The sequence below is a fragment of the Ambystoma mexicanum genome, chromosome 2p (genome assembly GCF_040938575.1).
Source record: "Ambystoma mexicanum isolate Mex_15411 chromosome 2p, UKY_AmexF1_1, whole genome shotgun sequence".
NCBI lineage: Eukaryota > Metazoa > Chordata > Amphibia > Caudata > Ambystomatidae > Ambystoma > Ambystoma mexicanum.
This window is the reverse complement of record NC_090923.1, coordinates 1,242,481,817-1,242,508,782: the sequence shown is the minus strand read 5'-3', so window position 1 is coordinate 1,242,508,782 and position 26,966 is coordinate 1,242,481,817. Positions and strand designations below refer to the sequence as shown.

The 26,966-nt window shown below is 42.9% G+C and overlaps 1 protein-coding gene across 1 annotated transcript in view; it reads left to right on the top strand.

The window, feature by feature from the left end:
* LOC138566028 (actin, cytoplasmic 3-like) overlaps positions 1 to 26,966 on the top strand; it is a 118,724-nt gene that overhangs the window by 71,357 nt on the left and 20,401 nt on the right. Inside the window, exons 4-5 of the mRNA XM_069643082.1 lie at positions 6,722 to 7,160; positions 25,938 to 26,119. Of these exons, the coding sequence (XP_069499183.1) occupies positions 6,722 to 7,160; positions 25,938 to 26,119 (621 nt within the window). The remainder of the gene's footprint in view (positions 1 to 6,721; positions 7,161 to 25,937; positions 26,120 to 26,966) is intronic.

The window sequence follows — 26,966 nt, the reverse complement described above, 5'->3', positions numbered from 1 at the left end:
CATAGCGCCGTGCGTGAGTCCGGGCAGGAGTCCATTCTGTCCCCAGTCTTGCACCAGGACTGCTCCAGGGCTCCCTGAAATACCCGGAACTCCAGTGAACCGAGAGCGAGTGATACGACCGAGCACAAGAGCAAACCCACGCATGGAAGGCGGGGACTCAGACGAATCCAACAACATCAACACGAAAGAAGGTAATCAACCATCAACACATAAACATAAAGTAAGTAAAGTAAGTATGGATGAGGGTGAAGTTGCTGGAGGGGAGGTGGGAGCGGGAATTGCGATGAAGTCGACTGGATTCCCGCACACACCAGCCCACATGTACCACAAGTGCCGACTAAACTCCCCACACGTCCAAAACACTTACTTGCACGAAGCGACGGGAACAACATGTCGCAGGGTACAGAGACCCGTGAGTGCGAGCGAACCGGAAATGCAGATGTGGATGTAATGAACGCAGAGTTACTGGAACTCGAGTCTCTCTCCGACCGGCTGGAAGGAGGGAGGGCGAGTCTGGATGGAGAGAGTGAACGGGGCAGTGAATCTCTAGCGAGAATCGAGCAGACTCAAGTTCTGGGCACGCAATTGGAGAATGTCACAAACACTAAAAACATTACCAACAAAGGAGTGGGGCATACATTTTCTGGGCGTGCCGTTTCAAAAAGGCCAGAAATTATACAACGACCAGTAAATATTGCATTAGTGCACAAAACAGATGCAACAACTGCAATAGAGTTATCATATGACAGAGATAAACAAGGACAAACAAACATAACGGACCAACACATTATAAAGAAAACAGGTCCCAACGAAATGACATTCTATCGAACAGAAAGAAAACCAGTTATCAACGAATAAAAAGAATGGACAAGTATCTTGCGATTTGGAATGCCTTTAATGACTTATATGTTTGATGTCCCTTAGGTTCCCCAACTCCCTCCCCTCCCCACCGAACCCAAGCACCATGACCCCTTTTTTTTGTTATTTTTTAAAATGTTTATTTTATTTATTTATTTATTTATTTTTCTCTTGCTTCTCTCTTACCCCTTGTTCTATTCTCATTTACCACGTTAATTTTCTGTAAATATGGTGTTTTCTTTTTGTATATTCCGCAGATTCTGAATGTTATCTTTTCATGTAAAACAATGACTTATATTTTTTCTGATTATCACTCTTTAATGTATCATTTGTTCTTATTTCTGTCACTAATGTTAAAATTAGAATAAACTATGTTTTAAAAAAAAATAAAAGAATACAAAATGTGAGATATCCCGGGGTAACACACTTGGCAAAGCGGAAACCATAAATCATTAATAGACTACATATGGATATCAAAGGATAATCTAGACCAAATTCACAGTCTTGAGATTTTATCACAGCAGAGTAGCGACCATAACATCTTAAAAATGTCGTGGACAGCAACGAACGAACATCAAATAGGAGAGCAGTCATGTCAATTGGAGACACACTGTGCTGGTAACAGAGTGAGATTAAAGAACATCGATATTCAAAAATTAACGGATGCGTATCAAAACGTCAAAAGAGAACCAGGCGACGACATCTCGTATAAATGGTTATTAAACTCATCCACAACAAAGAATACGGGTATGAGATTACCATTGCTCAAGCCAAAACATCAATACAGCATACAAGTGGGAACGAGGAAAAAGGTGTTGAAAAAGGACATCCACTAGATTAAAAAAAATGTCAAAGATCCATTCGAGAAAATACAACAAATAAAGAAAAAGAATCAACAGTACAAAAACTGGCTGATGGAATTCTAAAAACATTGTGAACAAGAACAAGGGGAAATGGTGATTAACGCACTAGGACATCAAACAACAAGAGACATTTGGACCCTGCTCAATACACAAACTTTAAATCAACAAAGCAGGATGAATAACAATGTCAAAGAAAGTGAATGGATCACTAATTTTTCGAAAGTCTTCGGAAGTAATGACCATGGAGTCACATCTATAATAGGAGTGCGTGATGGGGATTGGTTCATGAATCTCAACGAATTAGATATCGAAATGGCAATCAAAAAATTAAAGAACTCAGGGGCGGCTGGCCCAGGTGGACTGACAAATGTAGAACTGAAAAAAGATCCAAAAGTTTGGTCCAAATTTATTCTGGCACTCTTTGAACAAATATAAATCTGCAAAAAAAATCCCAGAATCGTGGACATCAAGTGTAATAATTCCAATCTTTAAGAACGGGTCGAGAGAAATCCCCACTAATTACAGACCAATATCCTTATTGGATGTAATTGTTAAAGTCTATGCCACAATATTGCAAAAGAAACTGACTGAATGGGCGACTTCAAAAAACATCATTGACCCAAGACAAACAGTATTTACAAAGGGTACAGGAACAGACCTCAATTTGTTCATCCTATCACTGATGAAATTGAACACAATAAAGGCCAAAGAAAAACTTTATCTTGCCTTCATAGACCTGAGGCAAGCGTTTGATGGAGTCAACCGCAACAAGCTTTGGGGAAAACTTAAAAAATGTGCCCAGACTCAATATTACAACCAATAATGGCACTACATAAGAATACTACAACAAGAGTAAGATTAAACACCCAAGGAGCCCTGTCAAAAGAAATAAAAATGAATAGAGGAGTCAGCCCATTGGCGGCAACGCTCTTCAAACTATACATTGCTGACCTTCCAGAAGAATTGAATCAGATAAATCACCATCCCCCAAGTCTCAATAACACAGAGGTTCCAACAATATGTTATGCTGATGACTTGGTGATTCTAAACCAAACAGAAATAGGGCTACAACATCTACTAGCCGGTCTACAAACTTACATGGATAACAATGACCTAATAATAAACACACAAAAAATCCAAAATCATAAAAATTGGAGGGAATAAAAGAGTTACAACAAAAGACTTCAAATGGAGAATAGGTTCCCAGATATTGGAAAATGTGAAAGAAATGTGTTACCTGGGAATACTGTTCAACTCATCGATCTAGGAAGAAAATTGGAAAAGAGATCTTACGACAAAGGTAAAAATGCTGTGTTCACAAGCCAAAATCATAAATGCCCGCTTTGGTAAATTCTCGTTGATATCAGCGAGGATGTTTTACATCCAAAAAGTCACTCCAATATTAACCTACGGTGGAGAAGCTGGACTGAACGTAAGCTGGAAGATATGGGACTCACTCGAAAGCAAATTTTGGAAACCATTACTAAATCTTCCAAGATGTTTGCCAATTTCGGCAATAAGAGTGGAATTGGGTCTCCAATCACTGAACTCGATCATTTGTTGGAAATCAATACTATTACTGAGAAAGATCCTGGTAAAAGATGGGGTGATTGGCTACAAAAGTCTGACAAGAAATGGTATAGGTAAAAGTGGGGAACTATTGAATAAATGGAAGGCAAATTGGAGTGCGTACTTAGACGACATTAACTCAAATACAACTGAACTAATAGAAAACCCTGATAGAGTAAAAAGAAAACTAAAAGATTCCGACTGGATAAAAACAAGAGAAACTAAAATATCATATGAATCAACTAAAAACGTGGAAAATGCCAGTCGGAAAAGAGATACCTTACCAGAATATCTACAATATTTTCCAAGTAAATTTCATAGACATAAACTTCTCCAGATTCGAATGGATGTGTTGCCAGCGAATGGTTACCTACATAGTAGAGGAAAGCGTGGAGTGAACAATGGAGACGGTCGTTTTTGCAATGAAAAAGATACTCTTGAGTCAGTTAAACATCTTCTCCTAGAATGTGAGGCAGTATCATCAGAAAGAGACAAAGTACTCTCGAAACAGTTAAGATTTTTTCAAACAAGATCGATAGAGGACCGGTGGATAGAATTCCTTCACGGAAACAACACAAGATTAACATGTGCAGGAATAAACTTCATCGAGAAAATACTGGGAGATCTTGATCAACAGGAAAATACAAAGGACCGGATTTAAGGACTCATTGGTTAATGATAAAAATAAGAAATGAATGTGTTTATTGTTATTTTTATCCTTATGAAAAAGGAGCGGTGTGGAACTATTTTGTGTAAAAAGTTTTATTGATTTAATCTAATTCACAATTAAAAAAGAATAATTAAAAAGAAATAGAGCAAACCTAGTTAGGAATCAAAGGAGTGCTGTGCATGTTGTAGAGAATAACTTATGAGGTAAGGTAACATATCAGGTTTTTAACTACTGGGAATAGGAGGCAATGCAACGTATGAGGTGAGAAATCACTGGGTATGCGGGGGCAAGGTAAGATATGTGGTGAGGTAACGAATGATAATACTACTCAATACATTGGCCCAAAACATTGGTACTTAACTCTCAGGCAGTGGTCGAAGTGTATGAAAAGAAGTAGTGGAACTATGTTTCCTACTGGACAGCGCTACTGCCCACAGACCCCATCGCTGCGCCCCCTCCCATGCACAATAAAAACCCCAAAAAACATGTGCCTGCTCTTTAAGGAAACATCCTGTGCAGTGCACTGAAAGGCCAAGTTTCAACTTCTTTCTACACTTTTATTTTAAAACGAAACCGTTCCGTAACGGTTTCTTTTTAAAATAAAAGTATAGGAACGGTAAAACTTAATTAAAATAAGTATAGGAGCACCGCTCCCGACCGCTCCTGCCCACTTCGACCACTGCTCTCAGGGTGAAAAGGACATTGCCCAGACACCGTAAAATAATTAAATACCATTTTTAATAAGATATTAACCTTTGTTAAAGTGCAATTGGTCAATGAATGATTAATGAAGCTGGGGTCAACGTAAATCATAAGTTGGAAACCAGGTGTTACCGCAGACGCTTGATATTTTGAATCTGTGAATATCATCTCTAGAATGCAAATACAAAATGTCACTTTAGTGTGACATTTTTCAAACAAGAGTGGTAGGAACATACAATGTCAAGAGAGGACAGGGTAAGCCTGGTATACTTGATCTCTACTCACATGCTCTAAAGTATGAAGCCGGTCTGTTGTGAGTAGATCCAGTTAGGAATGATACATGAGGAAACATGCCGGGCTGTCTGCAAGTCTGATTTAAAATACACTGATGTACTCATGTAACATTCACTGGAATCGATATCAGGCAATTTGTTTCGTTTTTACTTTCCTTTATGATGTTGATCTTCTCACTGTGCATTAGTTTCACTGGGTATCCAATATTCCACAGATATGGGCTATTGGTGTTGTCTGAGATAGCAATCCTTAGTTTCAATACAGTGTATCATGTGCCTTCTTTCTCTTTTAGCAAACACAATTCCTTTATTAACACTTTTTTGGTATTTTTCACCTTGAGAGTTGTGCACGCACACAAAGCCATCAATGGAGCACTTGCAGAATTGAAAGCGTTTTTCAAACATATAAGCTTGTAGTGTCCCTCTAGGAAGGGGGTACACCATCCGACAACTAGGGCTAGTCCCCCTCTAATATTAGGGCAAGTTAATGATAAATAGAGAGGCCATTTTCTCTATATACAAAGGGGCTTGAGAATTACACCTAGACTGATGAGATAAGGAGAGGGACTCTCTGATTAAAATACTTGCATAGCCATCCGGTTTAAGCCCCCCCCCCCTTGCTTGCAGCAATAAATACTGCGACATAAGTCTCACAGAAAATCATTCTCAGTGTGTCTTATTAAGACATGAAAGAGGTTGATATACGCAATACTTTCTCTTATGGTTAATGCATACTTCAATTAAATCAAACAATTCTACAGCAAAAATTGATTCTCTGGCAGGTGTGCATTTATGTGGTATTCGTTAAACGTCTAGAAGTTTTAGGGAGCGGCATATGGCTATACATTCTTGATTGGAATTCAACCCATAGCAGCATTCTACCCCCTGTATCTGTACTACACCATATTTTACCTGTCAGCTAACACAGCGCACAGGTTGATCCTCTGTACCAGCGGCATGCCTGTAGAGATTCCAGGTGCAACCGGATGTGACAGCCCATCAACCAAGACTGACACAGAAAACCCCTCGCCCATGGCTTACTTCTGGATTCGTGGTCATGTGGCATAGTTGAATACCCAGCCCAAGTCACACCCATGCTAAGTTACTTGACCCATTGTCAAGTTGCCAATCTAGGCACCACTGAGATGGCAAGATGACCAACATGTAGGTACACTATAAACCAAGGTGATTCTGTGTTAACGGCATGTCTTATCTAAATATAATATACGGGGATCCACAAATTAGTCCCTTTTTAGAATCAGGAACAAAAATGTCCTCATGATAACCGTTGTTATCAATTTTCACTCAAACAATTCCCATACAGAGGTAAGACAACATTGGAGCCACCAGATTAATTCATCACTGCAAATGTACACTTGCATATTCACTAAAATTGGATGAATTTGTATTTCTGGCAGGTACATTTTTTTTTATCATCATACCCATGGACTTAACTTGTATAGCAGTAAAACAAAGTATTGTATGCCGTAACCAAACTAAACGTTTAGTTAATGTCGGCATGGCTTTTGATAAATATATTTAGTATCTAGGTGTGTGATTAAATGAATGCAGGTGGACTGCATTTAATTTTCCATCTCTTTGCCCGAACACTTGCTTTACATGTTATCTGATAACACTATCACATATCGCCAAATTAGTTTTCATAGTTAATAGTGGGATTTTTGGTAGACTGCTAAACCTGTCTGCATCACCCCATGTATATGCCATTTACTAGTGTCTAAATGCATTTTGGTTCCCTTCTGTAGATAATGTTTGAGACCTTCAACACGCCCGCTATGTATGTTAGCATCCAGGCTGTGCTCTCCCTCTACGCTTCAGGTCGTACCACTGGCATTGTCATGGACTCCGGTGATGGCATCACCCACACAGTACCCATTTACAATGGTTATTGCCTGCCTCACGCCATTAATCGCCTTGACTTGGCTGGTCGTGATCTAACAGACTACCTCACGAAGATCATGACAGAGAGGGGCTGCAGCTTCACAACCACAGCCGAAAGAGAAATCGTGCGTGATATCAAAGAAAAACTGTGCTACGTTGCCCTGGACTTTGAGCAGGAAATGGTGACGGCTTCTGTTTCGTCTTCCCTGGAAAAAAGCTATGAGCTGCCCGACGGTCAGGTGATCACCATTGGCAATGAGAGGTTCAGATGCCCAGAGGCCCTATTCCAGCCATCCTTCCTTGGTAAGCATATGCCTTACAATTGCACTTTGGGATGTGATTTCTGAGGGCCATGATCTGTAAATAATAACTTGCTTGTCATTTCCATGCCCCAGTTGGACACTTCCCACTGGCTTAAGAGGTGAGCCACTCTCATTGCGTCTGCTATTAGGTCTTATTTGGCTTTTAGGGTAACCACAGCTCTTTAATGTTTTTTCCATCTGGAAAGTATATATGACTTCCCCCGTTCAAAATATTGTTCAATACAAGCACTTGTTTCTGGAAGTCACAAGATTATATTATTGCCTATGAAGCCCATGATTCTCCCCAAATCAACTGTGTTGTTTAACCACACTGATCCATTGATGGAGTTATGTCTCCATGACACAACCACTTACTCCTATACCTATAAATAAATGGTCCTAAAAAAAAGGTTTTCCCTCTCAGCGGGGTTCACTGCAGTGTTTATGCCTGCCATTGGATCAACCTGGGAAATGCAAACACACCGCAGCAGGATCTATACACCGCAGATACCTCACTATTCTGCTGGTGGTGGTGGAATCACTAACCATCCTTAGTATGTCTGGGTTTTCCATACACCACCTCAGACCTGCCACAGACCATTGCAGTGGTCCTCTGTGAGACTGTATAGAGCCTCACAATTAGCCATTCAAGTTAACGTGTCTGGGATAGCACGCACAATGTCTGAATCGAGTGCACAATGGCATTTGCCTGAGGCATCGCACAGGGCTGTGAGAATATTGGGATATTCCTCATGTAGGTGGTGACATTCATATATCTGCCTTTGCATGGCTTCTTTCCAGTGATCACTGCATGCTTGCAGACTATGCTGGATCCACATCCACTAGTCAAGGGTCTGCAACCTTTAGCTCTCCAGATGTTTTGGACCACAACTCACATAAGCCCTGGCCAGCATAGTCAACGGTGAGTGATCATGGGAGTCGTAGTCCAAAACATCTGGAGAGCCGCAGGCTGCAGACCCCTCCACTAGGTACACATGCCCAGGATAATATACCGGGCATACACCAACCACTGGATGTGGAGGCGGTTGCTCCACCCCTTCAGAGATGATCCTCAAGGAAAAGAATGAGGGCTTAAATGTAAAAAAATTCAATGTCCCATGGATTGGAAGTCTCCATTCAGCATTCACAAGTTCTGCTGCTCAAAACATCTGTCCCAAGAATTCTGAAATGTTTTTGGGCATATTTGTCGTGCGGAGACACGCTATCAACGATACCCCTTTATAGTTTCGATTTCAGTATCGTTGTACTGGTTTCCTTACTGTCTCACACATTCTAAAGCAATTAAAACCAAACGAAAAGAAATCAACTTCACCTGTGAATCTAAAAAACATGATGGGCCTCATTACGACCCTGGCGCTAAGGGGTCTGCGCCAGCGTTAGCTGCGCGGACCCCTTACCGCCAACTACGAGTTCCTGGAGCGCCATGGTCATTTTTCCGCCCGCTTTTTGCGGGCGGAAAAATCCATGGCGCTCTGGGACCTTGGTGTTAATTACGCCACCGTATTTTACGGTGGCGTAATTAACTCCTTCCCCACTCCCATTGAGCCCTATGGGGCCGAAATGGGAATGGGGAAGGGTAAATGGGTCAATGGGGACTTACCGCCCCGCCGACCTCGGAATGGGGCGGTAAGTCCGCCATCCGCCATGGCGTAAAGGGACTTTGCGCCATGGCCGGAAAGTCCGTCGATGGCGGAAAAAATCCGCCAGGGTCGTAATGAGGGCCGATGACATTTAAATTGTTACGGTTTCCTCGCGTATGCATTTTCCCCGAATATACTGCACTAAATGTAGGCACTGAACTGTGTAAATCTAACCAGGCAGGATTTCATCAGGACAAACAATGTAAAAAAAGCACTTTGTGTTGAAGCAGGATATGTGTTGAAACTGCACCATTCAATCCTGCTGCAGCTTTTGATGGAGTCAGCTAGAAATCACATGCAGTGCTAACACAGACTGTTGTCCTGAGGGCAAGTAGACAGTAGCAGTGCATCCCTACCTGCATTTTTGGACCCCTGCTGTCTGCACTTACCCTTGCACCTGCCACCTGCTGGCCGCATTTCATGTTATTGTTTTGATCCCATGTACAGCACTGCCCTCTCCCTTTTCCCCTGCCACTTTTCCCCTCCCCTGCACTTCCGCGATCTCATGTCACTTGGCATAGTAAGATTGTTGTCTCTGTCCTCCCTCTGTTCCCCCTTCCTTGCCTCGGCGCACCTTGAAACACTTGTCTATAGGCGCGTTACAAATGCCTTATCATATCATAACAGGATGGGTCCATCAATTGATCTCAGTCGGACAGGGAATTGGCAGGTTTAGAGTGCAATAAGGGTATGTATTTGCAGGTTGAAGAGAAGCAATAGATGCTTGCTCAATTGGCGAGTAGCATTGGGTGGCGGGCAGACCTTTCACCCACTCTCATTTTCAGGGGTGGTGGGTTGGGGGTTAAAGCCAACATCGGAGAATGACTGTTATTAATAATTGCTCTGCAGGGTAGGATCACTTAGGTCTGCCGGTACCTTCTGCACAACATCCTCACCACTATTTTGTGTCCACCATAGGGGTAGACAGGGTAGGGCCAGAACGGGCAAGGCCCGCCCAACATCTGTAAATGCCCACTCAGCAGTAATGTCTGGGCATTTACAGATGTTAATGTCAGTGTAGTAGGCCCAACAACATTATCTTCAGACCCCACTTGTTAGTCAATCCTGGCTACACCTCTAGTTTCAACACTCGAAGGGACCAACATTTATTTGGACCGATCCCAGTCTTTGATTGACTTACTGAGAGGGAATCCCTTTGCTTGCTATAGATTTCCAAGTTTTCCTGCAGTTTATGGATGCCCTTCTTTCTCATTCCAGATAAAACAGACTCTTATTTGGTTCCCGTTTGAAAGGGCAGCTTAGCCCCTGCTCTTAGTTGAAGATTGAATCACTAATACATTGCTGCAATGTCCTTTAAAATAGAGGCACCCCTGGATAATTAGGAGATAAATAGAGATCAACCAGCAATGGATGGCTACGAGACATATCTTTCGCCGGCAGCAAAAGGCGCATCGGGACGTCCCTCTTTGGGCCTACTGACCATGATCCGCTCAAATAAAGAACTACGAGTAACGAAGATTATAGAGTCATCTCTATATTTTCAAGTTTTATATCTAAAGTGGGAAGGGAATCAGCAAAAAACAGTAACATCAAAAGCTGAAGACCTGATAATAATAAATTCTTACTGGAATCCGCTGATGATAAGCGACAATCAGTATTTAAAGCAAGCAAACAACATCAAAACAAAATTACGTCAGACTATCAACTTTGTCATCTGATTGTCTGCGGGGATCTAAATTTGGAATACCCAAAAGTACAACGGAACATCAGGAGTGCATTTGTAAAGACGCCGGCGACAAAAAGAGGCATACAATGGGCGGAAGTAATGAAAGCAAGAGATCTACACAACCTTCACCTCTTAAAAGAGGAAAATGACAACTATATAAAGACCTGGGAAAAGAATTCCCTTGCAGCTACTTTAGATCATATCTTTGTATCCCGTGAATTTCTAATGTACATCAACAAATTCCAGGTTGTCCGCACGAAGAATAGCGATCATAATCTGCTTGAATTTGATTGGATATCTCATCATGAAATACGAAAAAGAATGAGTGCAGAGATCGAAGAATCAAATGGAAGAATAAGACTCAAAGTTAATGCAGAGGACGTAAAGAGTCTAACAGAGATATATATCAAGAAAAATACAAATCAAAGTGAGATGGTGGTGGATTAGACCAATGTCTAAATATCTATCAACATAAGAGCAACAATCTGGTGAGAAATCTTAATGGATATAAACACATCTATGATAAAATTTTGGTTGAAGAAAGAAAGAAAATGAGAAAGGCTGTGCAATTAGCAAATAAAACATGCGATAAGAAGGACATGGAAGCAGCACTTGGGATAAAAAAAGCATATAAGAACTGGTTAAGATCTCATAAGGCATGTATGTATCAAGCTGATGTAGAACATATGCTAAGATTATCAAACGGACGAAATTCAAGAGATTTCTGGACAGTGATTAAGACGCTATCAACCATGTCACCAAACGTGCTGCATAACTATGTAGGAGAAGAGAAGTGGAATGGCCATTTTTCAGCGCTCTTTAAAAATTCTAACATAGAGCTCACAATAACGCATGAAGTGACCAAAGTACAATGGGATTTGCCGATAGACCTAAAATCTATTATAATGAAAATCAAAACATTGAACACTTCTAGAGCCCTGGGGCCAGATGGTTTGACTAATGCCCATCTAAAACAAGCGCCAGCGGAATGGGCTCTTTTCATTAGCAAAGTATTTAGCACTATTACTAAAACAAAAACAATTCCTTGGTCGTGGAAAAAAGCAACTATAGTCCCGATTTATAAAAATGGACCCAGAGAACATCCGAAGAACTACAGGCCAATAGCGCTTTTAGACGTCATTGGCAAAGTCTACGGCTCAACTTTATTGGAGCTCTTTCAAAAGTGGGCAACAGATAAGGAATTAATGGACCCGTTCCAGTCCGGATTTGTAAAAAATGTAGGAACGCTGGCTAATATATTTTTAATTAACATCTTAAAATCTAGGACCAAGGAAGGTAAACCTGGCCTATATATGGCTTTTATTGACCTGGTCTAAGCTTTCGAGCCGGTCAATCGGGAGTTCTTATGGGAGAAATTGAAAGCCAAAGAATGCCCTGGAGCTATACTGGAGTAAATTCAAGCCCTAGATACGGAGACGTCCATGTCAGTTTGCCTAAATTAACAGGGCACGTTGTCAAGGTCCATACAAACTTCAAGAAATGTCAAGCAGGGATGCCCTCTGGCTCCCACACTGTTCAATGCTTACCTATGGGATTTTAAGGATTCTGAAAATTTTGTGAGATCATACCCACCAAAAATAGGAGGAGAGATGATCTCTCGCCTGCTTTATGCAGACGATCTAATACTATTAGATCAAACATCCATAGGTCTTCAAAGACAGTTGGACAATTTGAGTCACTACATTGGAAACAACAATCTAGAAATCAATACAACTAAAACAAAGATCATGTTGCTTCAAAAAACGAATCGACCAAAGATCAATTTCACTTGGCATTTGGAGGGTGTCAAACTCCAGACGGTCTCTGAGTTTAAATATCTCGGAGTCATCATGGGTAATGCCCCAACCGAATCAATGATGCAAGTACATCTATGGAACAAAGCCAAGAAGCTGACAGCCCAAGCTAAAGCCATCGAGAGGAAATTTTGTCGGTTCTCACTGAAAGCAATCTTCCAATACTACCGGTCAAAGGTGATCCCATCGTTAACCTACGGGGCAGAGGCCTATCTAAATCTACCAGAGGGCCTGTGGATGAAATTGGAGAGTTACTTTTGGAGAGAGTTATTAAACTTACCATCTTCTACTCCAATGGCTATAACAAGAAGGGAATTATGCATTTGATACTTACAAGCCGTTGTTGAGAGGAACAGATTGATGCTCTTCAGAAAAGTGTTTATACCTGACCGCTCCCCCATCTTTAATATTATACATAAAGAAATTCTGGAATCAAATTCTAAAGCATTAAAGGGGTGGCGAGAGAGAAATAGCTTGACTTTGGAGGAAATAGGATCCTCATAAAATGAACTAATGAATAATCCAACAAAAGTAGCCTTGAAGCTGGAAACTCTAGATTGGATAAAGACCCAAGAACTAGCTGGGTCATATAAACTGGCAGCGCATATAACAGCAGTAAGCAGAAAATTAATCGACACCAGGCAATACCTGAGGATCTCCCTGAACAAACAATATCGGCAAACTTTTATGAGAGCACGTCTTAATATCTTGACAACGAACGAAATAAGGGCAATTAGAGGAATGTCACCAACAAATGGATGCAGATTTTGTGAGAGGTCGGACCTTAAGGAAACCTTAAGACATCTCCTTTTGAATTGCATTGGCCTCACGAGGGAAAGAACCATATATATGATTCATCTTTTTAAGGATCTTGAATTCTTTGAAGAAGAGGAGTGGTGGAATCACTTAATGGAGGGAGAAAGGACAACCGAAACTATTGCAGTAACTCAATTTCTGCAACATATTGACTTAGCTAAATCATAAAGTGGAGATGGAAGTTTTGCAATTAGGAACAGTGGCTCTAGACTAAGTAATGGCTCCAAGGTTCTTCGTTTGACATCATGTGCGCCTATCTGATTCGTCAATTCCTTTTTTTCTTGATCCTTAGTTTCAGTACACTTCCTGGATATTCTTCTTCATGCAGAGTATGGGGAGAGACTTTGTCCAGAGACTTGACTCATTTAAATGTATTAGAAGATGATTAGAGGTTTGTGGAACTCAGAGAAATTTTAAAAAAATGTGAAAACATTTTAAATCAATAAAAAAAATAAAAAGATTAATAATAATTAGGAGATTTGAGAGTAAAAATCAAACCAACTTAAATGAAATTTACAGTACTGTTTGGGAAATTATATTGATTAAAGGTATTGTGGAACACCATATTTTTTTTACAAGACCATAAAGATTTTAACATGGTAATAGATTGTAAGTCAATAGTGGGCACAAGAATCGTTCCACCATCAGATACACAGCCTCTTCAGTTACATTTCACATGTGAGTTTGGCTTAGAAGATCAAGAAAGGAAGCCTTTATTTTTCAGCATGATGTCTCCTACAACGAGGTTTGAACCTCTTCCAAAGCTGTTTTAAACCTTTTGCTAACTTTACAGAAACAACAATTTGGAGTTCACGCCATTGTTGTCTCTGAAGAATAAGAAACATCCAGGGCCTGGACTTATTATTTCAAGTAACATTAAAAGAAAGAATGAATGGCAGCTGAGATATACCCAAAGTGTTGCTAAAGTGTTTGGAGACACACATGGGCCCTCCTCTTTCTTTCTTGATCTGCAGAAAAGTAAGGCCTTTCCATGGCCTCCTTGCAAGCTCTGAAAAAAACAAGAGCAAAGCTGAATGTTCACAAGTAAGGAGCCCCTTCGCTTCAACCTCCGGAAACATCACCTGTCAGCAACAACAACAACAAAAAACAGCAGCATGGATGGAATAAGACTAAAGCTTCAGAGAAGGGTAAACTAACAGCCAAGTCACAAGGAATACAGCAGCAACCATGAAGGCAAGAAGAGTTGTGACACATATCCATCCTTTCATCAACTACACTACATGAGACAGAAAGAATGCATTAGCAGCAGCAGTCAACAAACAACAGAATTAAACAAAATTTGGTCTGGATACACAGAAGGAAGAAAACTTGGTTGGCAGACATCTTGTAACAGAACACAAACTAAACATTCTTCATAGCTTAGCCCCAACTGGGGACCTGGGCAAGTACATTTTCAAAGGTATCAGGCATGGTGGTGGCTGAGTGATCTGCAACATTGCTTCCTCTCCCTTACTGACACTCCTCTCCTACCCTTTGTTTGTGTTCTGCTGATGCAAAGGAGTCGGATTCTGTGGCCATCTGGAACAGGCACACTATGTCGGCTGACAGAAACAACCCCACAAAGGTCTGACCACTTCTAATGCTGGCAGCACTGTGGAGAGTTGTGCACTTTGGCCTAGTGAGAACAGAGACGCAGATGCTGTCACTTTTGTAGCTGATGTTAGTCTACATGGCTATAAACTGTTGAGAGTAGGAACCTGCGGAAAGGGTCTTGACATGGCGAGGGGTGGTGTCTGAACCGGGACCACAGCAAACAGGCTAGGACAAGACATTGTTGTGATTCATTACGAGCCATCAGTCCACAGACTTGGCTGCAAGAGTTCTGCAGCTTTAACAGATGTTAGAGTCTGTTCCATTCTTTTGTGAGGGAGAGCTGGAGGAGCCCACAGATAGGGATACAAAGTCTGGTCTTACTCAGAAGGAGGAAGTTGCGAGAAATGTCATGACCGCCAGATACTAGCAGGTCAGAGTGGAGCTTAAATAAAGTACAATAGCTTCCCTGCAAAAGGCTGCTTAGGGAAGAATTGGCCTCAGGCCAAAGCGGTCCTACGTCATAGGTCTAGCATGCCGAAACGTGCTGGAAGCTGCTGTTACATGCTTCATTACATCATTTTTCTGAGGGCCTCTTACGCTGAAGAAATCGCTGTGGGGATGACAAAAGATGAAACAAACAAGGCCGACCTGCACTCTGGAGAATCTAACCCTGGAGATTGCAAGAGGGTAATATTGGCCCTGGTGTTGACTCTCACACCTCTCCTGTACCCCACTTGCCTCCGCTGCCCTCATGCCCCAGCTCCCCAGTTGTACCTGCTGGGGATCTCAGGTAGGTGGCTGCACTAAAAGAGGACAGCAACATCCTAACCCTGGTTTGACACCCTGGTTTGACACAGCCGTTTGTGGTTTCATAGGCCTAAACAGGCCCAAACAGTTACTATATCCAGAGGCTAAAGAGGCAGCCAGGTACCAAGAAAGAAACTCTGCCAATACTGGTGATGCTGCAAGTATGCTATCAGTGGTGCAGTCTCAAAGGCCAAACTGCCCTCTCATTTTGTCTACTTTGTCACGTCCAGACACAGGGATAATAAATATTCAAGGAACCATTTTGAACATAACATGTGCTTCTTCCATGTGACTACATGGTTCAGAATCATGAACCTCCAATCCACCAGTGGTGTCTGTCCGTAGCCCAGAGCTTGGAACAGCTGCAACCTTAGCAAATCAATCTGTGACATTGTTTATGGCAACTGCACATATTTTCTCGATTCAAGCATTGGCCGGGAGAGCAGTTCCCAGGAGGAGATGTTGCAACCCATTGGAGTCACTGGAAGCTGCAAATGACATGGGACGAAGATTGACTGCAAATAATGTGGGGACTACTATAGCCAAATATGTGTATCAGAAGTGCTGTGCAATACCAATTATAGGGAATTTATGGAAGGGGTGACAATGCCTCAGGTTTCTAGGGTGACATATATAGAACTAGAAAAAAATATTGGTGAGGCAACATATTTGGCCATTCAGTCCTCCCCCTAAACAAGACAGTTGGTGCCAGACAGTTTTCCACCAGACATTTAGAAAAATGTCAATGCAGCTGACTGAAATTATTTAGCACACCAAAGAAAGTGAGAAAGGAACATGGAAAAGGAGGACTAGGCTGCAGGAAAAATGACAAAATATACTCCAAAATGTTGGTACATTGGGGAATATGTAGTTGGATGATTTAATTTACTGTGACCACATAGCTGAGTGAAAGATCATTATCATATCAGGAGATTCAGAGATTCCACAGACCCTGGAAAAACATTTGGGGCCTCCCTTTCGATCCAAACCTCAGACATATAAACAGCAATCAATCACATCAGCTGGGAATTTGTGGTAGCTGTTACACGTTCCATTTGGAAGGTTGGGAGGTTGTCATGGAATGTGGAATGTAGTGGAGGTAGTTGGTTTTACATTAAAGCTTACCTTTCTATATCCATCCGAGTGTGCCGTGCTTGCTACAATTTGGCAACGAGGATAGGGGATGATTCCAGTGGGCCTGCTATGCAGGTGAGGGCCTCCAGAATGAGTACTAGTGCTGGCAAGTGCTATTAACCCAGCAGCGGACACAGCCAGGAGTACCCTGAGGGCGGACTTGTGTCGATGTATGACAGTGGTGCCATGGCCATGAGAAGTGAGGGCTGCATGTTCCCAGTGCTGTCAGAGTTGAGCGACTTGGCAGGCAGGAACAAGCTGCTGGAGCAATCGTGAGTTAGAGGAACGGAACCACGAGCGTCGGGAAGTGTGAAGTGGCCATCTTGGTTGCCGTGGCAGCCTGTTGCAAGCATTGCGTGAAGATTGTTATTGTTCCTGAGTGGTTTGCGGCAGGAACAAGCAGTTCGAGCGCTCACAGGCTTGAGGAAAGGTGAGCGTCGGAAGCATGAGGCAGCCATTTTGGTTGTCATGGCAACCTACAACAAATATTGCACCGGGATCATCATTGTCCCAGGTTGATCTCCTTTGTTCCAGTGGTTTCAGATATTCTTTTTTTTATCTTTCACTCCTTTTCTTGCTCCTAGTTTGTCCCCCTGCACTAGCTGACAGGTGATGGGTGGGGGCAACTGACAGTGAAGGGAGTTGTGACATGCTGGAGGAAGAAAAAAATGGTGTGTTCAGGAAGATGATGAAGGGGAAATCTCGGATGATGAGGTGCGAGTAGTGGTTGTGCAGGAGAGTAAAGAGGACTACTCCCAAATGAAGTGCCCGAGTTGTAAGATCAGGTAGATGGTTTCCAGGTGAAGGTAATGGTGGACAGCTGTTCACCATACACAATAGTATAAGAAACCAGATAGGAGAAGCTGCGGGAAGCAGGATTATGTGGAGTGCTCAGGAGATCCAACATCAAGGATCCTGGTGGATTTGAGTGTCCCAGGATTACCATGAAGAGGTTGTGGAGTACAAAGGAAGGCTGGCTGTGGTCAACGTATATGTTGCAAAGAAGGGTGTAGACGTCTTGGGTTGGCGGCACCAGGCAGCCTTGGATATTATGTTGGACCCCAGGAGTGATGAGCCTATTCTGTTTGTACATGGCAGCGCCACGAGGAGCGTTTTCCAAAGGTGTTCACCAGCAAAGTGGGATGCTTGCGAGGATTCGCTCATAAGATTGTTTTGAAGTCAGATGCGAAAGGTGTTGCTCACAACCTAAGGCATATTCCTCTCTCCATCAGAGGGGAGGTGGAGAAGGAACTTGAAAGACTTCTTGATGGAAGAATTATAAAAGGAGTGGAGGCGGCGGAATGGGTCAGTCCTATAGTAGTGACACAGAAGAAGAATGGGAAAATCAGAATGTGTGTGGACCTTAGGGACGTCAGTAAGCACATTCTTGTGGACAAGTTCCCTTTGCCGGTGATCACTGAGATGTTCAGCAATGTGGGAGAGGCAGCTGTGTTTACGAGCCTAGACTTGTCAGCAGAGTATCGCCAGATTCCATTGACAGAAGAGTGTCTTTGTTTAATGACATTTATCACAACTGTTTCTGTTTCCGAAAAATGCTGTTCGGACTAGCGTCGGCTGCGGTGGTATTTCAAAGGGTAATGAGCAAGGTTCTTAAGGGGATTGGAGGTACATTGTTGTACCAAGATGATATTTTGATATATGGGAGAACTGCATTGAAACGTGATAAGAGGCTGTTTGAAGTTTTGAGCAGACTCAGAGATAGGGGGTTAACAATAGAGTTGAGTAAGTATCGATTTAGGGTGGAGGAAGTTGAGTGTCTGGGAAATGTAGTGAGTGGGGGGGGTATCGACCTAAGGAGGATGCCATGAGGGCCGGTAAGAGAAGCACCGGTACCTAAGAATGTGGATGAAGTGAGGGGATTTTTAGGTCTTGCTGAATTTTAGAACAAGTTTGTTAAGAATTTTGCTGTCAAATCAGAACCCATTAGCAAACCTCTGAGGAAGGGAGTGGAATTTATTGGGAAGAGGAGTGTCAGAGGGCTTTTAAGGTTATAAAAGATGAAATTTGTGATGCACGAAATTTGAGAGGGTACAAAATGGAGGATGAATGCACTATTACAGTTGTAAGAAAGGCATGGCATCAAAGTAAGACAGACACAAGTGATCACAGTTCAAGGGTGTTTATTAAACTTTAAAATAGGTCAAATAAATGCTAAATCTAAATCTAAGATGGGAGCAAGCTACGACCATCAAATAATAATAATACAGTTTTAGTGGAGTCTAGTAAAAATAAAAAGGGCCTATACTAAGAAAACCTATTGCCAATTCGTACCGCTATGCTACAAAATAGTGTGGGATAATGTTCACAAGAAAAGAAAGAAGTGTTCACAAAATGATAAGTCAGGATGTTATGGCCGGGGTCTCCAATCCCCATGTTTTTAGCACAGGACAAGGTGGGACTCTTGAGCACAGCACACTCCTAAGCTTCTCTGGCACAAGCTCACAGTTCCTGGTGTCTATATCAGGGCCTTCTGTGTCCAAGTCTCTTCTCATGCAAAGTCTCTTGCTTCAGAGGGCCTAATATGTCAAAAAGAACAAAACAAATGTTCTTTCTGATAACTTTCACATTGGTTGATTATGCTTCAGCCACAACAACAAAGCAAAAGTTCCCTCTGTTAACTTTCATGTAGTGTGATTACTCTTAACCCTTGGATCCCCCACAGCTGGGCTCCAATCCTCCTGTTAGTGGTTAGCCCCCCTCAATTAGGCTCCAACTAGCCATTCATTGTGGACATCCCTCAGTGGGGTTCACTCTTGTCGTCACAATGTTGTTTAGCTTCTTTACACTTTTCTTTTGATGACCCTCAGTCGGGTTCACTATCGTCTTTCAATCTTGTTCGCTTTCCGTAATATTCAAAAGTCTCAATGTCTTTTTAAACGACCACCATTTTGTTAGGTACCCCTCATCCGGACTCAGACCTTCCACTGCATTTTGCCAACTTTCTAATAAGACTTCCGAAGGGCGATCATCTCTCGCTGGGTCACTTTATTAGCCTATGGCAAGGGCGTGTTTGTTTACAATAACCAGTTCGCACAGCGTTGCCCTCTGCCGGGCGCAAATGCCTGTTTTACAATTCCCTCAGTCGGGTTCACACTTTCCACAGTTCACAATTTCTACAACATGCCAAGGACTTTCGATTGTACAAGGGGTTTGGCTTGAGCCTTGTATGACCACCTTGACACCTCACGCCAGCCTTCTATATGGCCTGTTGGTACTTGTAGTTCCACTATCTTTCGGGTTCAAAACTTTCCTTGTTCAAGAGAGCGGTACCAGCCAGAGATCTTCGAATGAACTCCCACGTGGTGCCGGATCACTCTATCTCTGGTACCAAGTTCATTCACAAAAGACCTCTGTCCCTTAATCTTCTTAACGTTGCCACTGCAACCTTGAATCTAACACAGGCCAGCCCACTATCAGGTTCTTACGACTCACTGACTGTGCTGAATTCATTGGCGTTTCTCTTGCCGCTGGAGTCAAGGACGGTCCCACAGTGGCAACCTCCTCTCCCCACCCTGGCTATCAGTGTGGGAGGATTCTACTTACCGCTGACATCTGTCACACCATCACCAGCTGCAATTCCCGGTTTTAGGCTTCTTTTGTCAGAGGCTTTGCAGGTCTGAGTTGAAAAGGGCAAGGGCAACTCCCTCCTTGACGTCTTTTCAGGTCTCGCCGACTTTCTCCTCCATTTGAACTGCCGTCCTGTAATAGCAGCTTCCTCATGCATTCGGCCTTGCTCCCCGTGTGCTCTTGTGTTCTGCCTTTTATCCCAGTGGGGATGGGAAAGGGCAGTCAGGTGTGTTTTATTGTCGGCAATTGCCTGACTCTGCCTGACCCATGCATTGGGACATGTCAGATAAACTGCTCTGATATTAGTCCGTTGTAACTCATGGGGTGACAAAGTGTTCGTGTTGGAAAAGGGGGGGGTAGAGTTTCTAAGTATCCTACTGGATAGGATGGGGAAAAGGTGTCAAAAGAAAGGGGATACTGCGTCTCACCCTTCGGTGTCCCACTTCCACTCCTCGAAGACCCCCCATCCAGATGATCCTCTCGCACTGGTCTACCCCCAGGAACTGGATCCAATAACGATATCTATGTCCTGGCCACCGGTTGTAGGTCAAAGGATCTTCTACAAACGATCGAATGGTCAAAGGATCGACACAAAAGGACTGAAAACAAAAGGATCGACATTTTCTTTTTTTTTACATTTTATTTTTGAAGGGCTGGGTGTGTGTGTACGGTGAAAGGATGCACACTTAAATGTATGGGTGGCTGCCTGGGTGTGCCTGTATGGACCCCCGTTTTTGTGGTAAAAAACACTTTTTTCCCTAAACAAAAACCCCCAAAAAATATGTAATTTAAAAAAAAAATGTGATCCTTTTGTTTTCGGGCCTTTGTAGTCAAGCCTTTGGCTTTCAATCCTTTGACTGTCGATCCTTTAACTGGACACCCTGGCCACCTGGGTGACAGATCCCTGGGGACTAGTAAGTGAGACACCTTCAGGTTTCTCACACAGTGGATGCCAGTGTGAAAAGGTTAGGAGCAGTCCTTTCTCAAGGTGTTGGGTGAGAGAAAAGGAATATCTGCCATGCATCTCTAGAGCCATTATGGAATATGAGAGTAAATATTCGGTGATAGAGAGGGAGTCACTGGTATTCGTGTGGGGTAACGAACACTTCAGGAACTATGTTTTGGGCAAGCAGTTTTTGGTCAGAACGGATCATAAGCCATTGGTGGAGGTGCTTTCAGTCAAAGGAATGATGAGGGCCATGCCTAGGATCGGCAGGTTGTGCTTGAGAGTACAGGAGTATGGTTTTAAGGTAGAGTATGTACCAGGTGTTATGAACAGGGTAGCTGATTTTCTTTCTAGGGCGCCTTTGGAAGGAACAGAGAATTTGGAAGATGTGCAGGAGGAAGAGGGGCTTATGGTGGTGTTCCTTGAGGAGGTTTCTGCGGATGTGGTGATTAAGAAAGGGGAGTGGAAGTATGGTTTGGCGGAGGATCCTGCTTGGTAGGGTAATGCTGTGGACGAAACAAGGTTGGCCACACAAAGAAGAGTTTTTGGACGATTTGAAGGAGTACTGGGAAATTAGGGACCAGTTGACTTTGGAAGATAGGGTGTTGTTCAGGGGAGGGGTTTTGGTCTTCCCTATGTGTTTTAGGGAAAAGCTTATCAACAAAGCGCATTAAGGGCATTCTGGCGCAACATGCACCAAGAGGAAGTTAAGGAGAGATATTGGTGGCAGCAATGGATGTGATGATGGAGTGGGTGATTAGGGAGTGTGGTGCTTGTCGCAACTGTGATAAGGCTTTGAAGACTCATAGATAGGAATTATTGTCACTGCATTTGGCTGAGGGGGTATGGTCGCGGGTGGCCTTTAACATTCTGGGTCCGTAAGGAACCTTTGGGAAGTAGCATAGGTTTTTGATTGTTTGTTCTGGTAGATCATTTTTCGAGTTGGTCGGAAGGTGAAGTGGGTGAAACAAATTTCTAATGAGATAATCAAGTTCCTGGAACAAGTGTTCAGGAGTGAATGATAATGGTACCCAATTTAAAAGTGCAGAGATAGCAGAGTATGTTAGGAAGTGGGGTTTTAAATGGAAGTTCACGTCCTTGTATAGGCCTCAGTCTAACGGTGTGGTCGAGCGTTTTAACAGGGTGTTGGTGGGATGGATCGAACTGGTGGAGAGGCCAACACAGGTCTTAATCCTGCGTGGGTGAACAAAATGAGTAAAGGAGGTGATGTGGCAGGGAATGCTTAGGAAACTAGAGTTCGATACCCGGTTGAGGGAAAGGACGGGTGAGGCAAAAAGGAGAAACAAGAGGTACTATGATGCTAAATTGGGATGCAAAACAAAGGCGAGGGTTGAGGTGATGGTCGGGTTATGGGTGCGTGTGAAGAAGGGTGTGCATATTGCTCAAGGAATGTTTGAGTTTTCAGAGCGCAGGAAAGTTCTTGAGTGTTTGGGAAATGCTTTTAGGGTGAATGATGGGTCCATTTGAAATCTGGATAGAGTGGTAGCAGTGGAACGTGTGGACGATGGAGTCGTGCTTGGGGGGGAAGCATGTGGGGTGGGGTTGGGGGATGTGTTTGTAGATGATTATGGAGTAGGAGTAGGGGTTAACAGTGGTGGAGTGGGATCTGTTCCTGTTAGTGTTAGTAGTGATTGTGTCAGTGGCAGTGTGATGAGGAGAAGAAGGGAACCGCTATGGATGAAGGATTATATTAGTTGATCCTGGTTGTGCATCAGGATGTTCTTTTGATTTTATTTCCTATTTAAGTATCCACGGGTAACTACCGGTGACACAGGTTACTTAGGGTAGTTCGAATTTTAATGTTATGCAGTTTTTCTGTTGTTTCTTTTCTTTGTTAAGTATGTTTCAATCTTGATATGTTCTAAGATTTTGGGGGGAAGATGTATGATATTCGGGCTCGTATGCATTTCAGTGTTGCATTTCGATGTTATACAGTTTCACCAGTATTCATTTTAATGTTTTGCAGTTACATCATTGTTTCTTATGTTCAAAGATTTTGGGGAGGAAGATATGTGGTAGCTGTTGCACGTTCTATATGGAAGGTTGGGAGGTTGTCATGGAATTTGGAATGTAGGGGAGGGAGTTGGTTGAGGGGGACTGGGCTGTTGGTTTATGGAGGCTGTGCTGTGGGGCTTTGCATTAAAGCTTACCCTTTATATCCATCCGAGTGTGCCAAGATTGCTACAGAATTCTTATAGGAAGTTCTCAGGAAATACAGCTCTCACCCCAAATGTTCTAAATTCAAAGAGCATCCAGAGGGGTCGCTATAATAAAGCTGCAGAGGGTCATTTTCACTTTATTTGACATGGGGAACGCCCCCACAGCCCCCAAGTGGCAAGCAAGGTGCTAATGCGTTGGGTATCGGTAGGAGAGTCCCCAATACTGAAAGATTTTTTCAGGACATGCCAGTTGTCCCTGATAGTGGATTGTGTCACATATCTTTGTGCACAGTGGGTTCTTTATGAGCTTTGGCGAGCCAGGCAGCCCATTCCAACATGGCCCCAGCACTACACGCTTATGTTCATGATGTTATGACGTCTTTCGGTCCCCGAACAAGCCCGAAAACAGATGTAGAAGCCTGTGCATCTCAGCACTCTGAATTTACCACAAGCTAATACTAGTTTTCCTCGCCCATGAGTTATCCTGCCCTCTGCATTTTTCTTCGTTTCCCTCTCTTCTCCAGGCACTGTTATCCCTTCTCCTCTGCCTCCCTTCCTTTTCGTCATTTTCCTGCTGATCTTCCTGGCCCCTGGTTACTGTATCCTTCTGCATCCTGATATCAATATTGCTCAGGACTCTCTAGTGTTCTCCTGAAGTGGACCAGCCTGGGTTCTTCAAGTCAACCCACAACCTTGCTTTTTCCTCCGGTAGACTCTGATTCATCTTTGCTAACATACAGTAAGAAGAGTCGCGAATTCCGCCGCGAGCGATAGTGGCTGGAAGGAAAGATCGCCCTTACCTTGAAATTGCTTAAGAGGGAAGGATCTCTGGAAAGGTGAAGGATAACTCTCATTCATAGAACTTCATCTATATTATCCTACCCCTAATATCGAGTTCGATAAATTCTTAAAACATAAAGCATGCCTTCCTTTAATTGGACTATCAGTGGACATTCTTGATTTAATCCCGACGCTGAATCACTGTACAATTAGTGGTCAAACCTCATCAAAAAACTATAAATTGTTAAACAAAGAAACTTCCAAAGATATAGGAAAACTGGAAAAGAAATGGAATGAATGCATTGTTAAACAGTCCTTTAAACCTGCAAATCAGAACATGTGGCAAACATCTCAGAGACCTCCATAAAGTAAAATTCTCTGCCAATATCTCCCAGTCATGCTTTCTTACGCTCCACCAAACAGCACGGGCCCCACAAAATATGCATAGATTGGAATGCATCCCCCAAGGACACTTGCTGGCCCTCCTCTAGATACCCAGAGGCCTTCTGCTCGCGCTCTTTCTGTGTGGAGACTATGCTACTTTTGTAGATATAGAAAAAGAAATCACCAACTTTTCACAGCTAGACTTTATAGTGGATACTCAAACCGCGTGTTTAGAGGCATTCGTATCCCCATTCGCTGAATTACTCAATCCTTTTTGTAGACCTTTTGATGGCCATATCGGCCAGATCAATAATTTGTAGCCGGAAGAATGTAAATAGATTCGCACATCATACTTGGTGGACATGGATATATCACACTCGAATCTGTAAGACCTTGCATTGAAAGAACATGCCTCTGAATGAACTGTGAAGCACAACTTACACCTACAGTCTCTGGCTACCATTGACACGTTTAAAGACAATGGGGGTCATTCCGAGGTTGGAGGTAAGGGATTACCGGCGCCTGTAAGGGCACCGATGGCGGTAATCCCTTACCTCCGTATTCCGAGTTCCCTTTGCGGGTCCCTCTTTACCTCCTGCTTTTAGCAGGAGTAAATTACGGGACCCGCAAAGTAACCTTGGAGTAAATTACGGCACCGAAATTTACGGTGCCGTAATTACCTCCTTCCCCATTCCCATTTAGCCCTATGGGGGCAGAAATGGGGATGGGGAAGGGCTATGGTGAATGGGGAATTACCGGTCCATCCAACCTTGGAATGGACCGGTAATTACTCCATTCACCATGCCGGTATTCCATGGAGTAAATAGCTCCATGGTTGCCAACCATAGAGCTATTTACTCCATGGTGTAGTCCTGACTCGGAATGAGGGCCAATTGCTATTCTACAGCCACACTACTAGAAGACATTTTATAGAGACCCGAGAACCTTAGACCACTGCTGGTTACATTCCCACACACCTCATCTTCATCCTTCTCTCTCCTCCCTCCTCTGTACCTTCTCTCACCCTTCTCTAACCTACCCAATGGATATTGCTATCCAGTCAATAGCCACATGTTATACATACACTTCCTGTATAATCAAGTTTTTGGGTGTATGATGGCTTGTATAAGTAATGTTTTGATTCTCTACAATAAACCTAATAAAAGCTCAAAAAGAAAAATATTTTTTGCCATGCTCAGCACTAGAACATTTGCACAAAATAGCAAAGGCATTGGCTTTTATAGAAGCAGCTTTTCAAAGTGAACTGAGCATTGAAGTTACTAGTTCACATGGACAAACATTGTTTGAAACTGGTTTCATGGCCAAATGTAATTCCTTTGTGTTTTTGTGCTAGGGTAGTACGATTGGACTGTTGCGCTACTCTTGTTAGCACGTTCTGTACTGATCAGTTCATTACTTCTCGGCAGGAATGGAGAGTAGAGGAATCCATGAAACCACCTACTACTCCATCATGAATTGCGATGTTGATATCCGCAAGGACCTGTATGCCAACATTGTGCTATCTGGTGGCACCACCATGTACCCAGGCATAGCTGACCGAATGCAGAAGGAGATCACGGCTCAATCGCCCTCAACAATGAAAATTAAGGTGAGCTCCATTATCAGTACCTCATGCTATGACTCACCATCTGGAACGTCGTTAAAGAGCAACATGGGCAGCTGGTATTGTGTTGTGTGAAGTGTATATTAACCCAATGATGTCCTGCTGAGTGTGGGCAAGCCCAACATACTTAATCAAACCATACAACCGCTGACGAGTATGTGACAATGACACCCTGGCAAAGTGCATGGTGCATTTTTGTAAAGCGCAAACAAGACAAAACCCTTACAGATAAAAACATACTTTAAGAATGGCAGTCGAGAACCAGCACAAATCAAGCCACAGAAAAATCATAAAAATGAGCAACAATGGCCCCACCCTACAGTGAGCAAGGGGCATAATTCATAAATTGAAGCCCCTGTGAACCTTGACTCTAACTTCATGGTGAGCTTCCAACGTTGCTTAACTTTCGCTTCCTTGCTCTGCTCTCTGTCAAGCGACAAGATCCTGCTTTCCTATTGTGCTGGTGCTGTGCAAAGAAATGAATGAATCAATACACTCTTTTTGTGTCTTCACCAGCCATATCTAGGGTCTTGGGAGTTTTGGCTTCTGCACAGTGCCCATTGCTTTGAACTATATTCTGGCTATTATAAGTAGCCAACGCATGTGATTCAGCTTCTAAGTGCCCTGCTTTTGGTTTGGCCAACACACGTTCCCTTCCCGACTGGCTCAAATCAGGATTTTATTTATTTATTTGAAGAGCATATAGTACTTTATAGTGCCATGCTGGGTTACATCTGGTGAAAAGCACAGGCGTCTGGGAAATATCTAAATAGGGTCTAAAGGCTCCTCTTTCCTTGAGGTCTATGAAATGCAAACATACTATAGCTGTGTC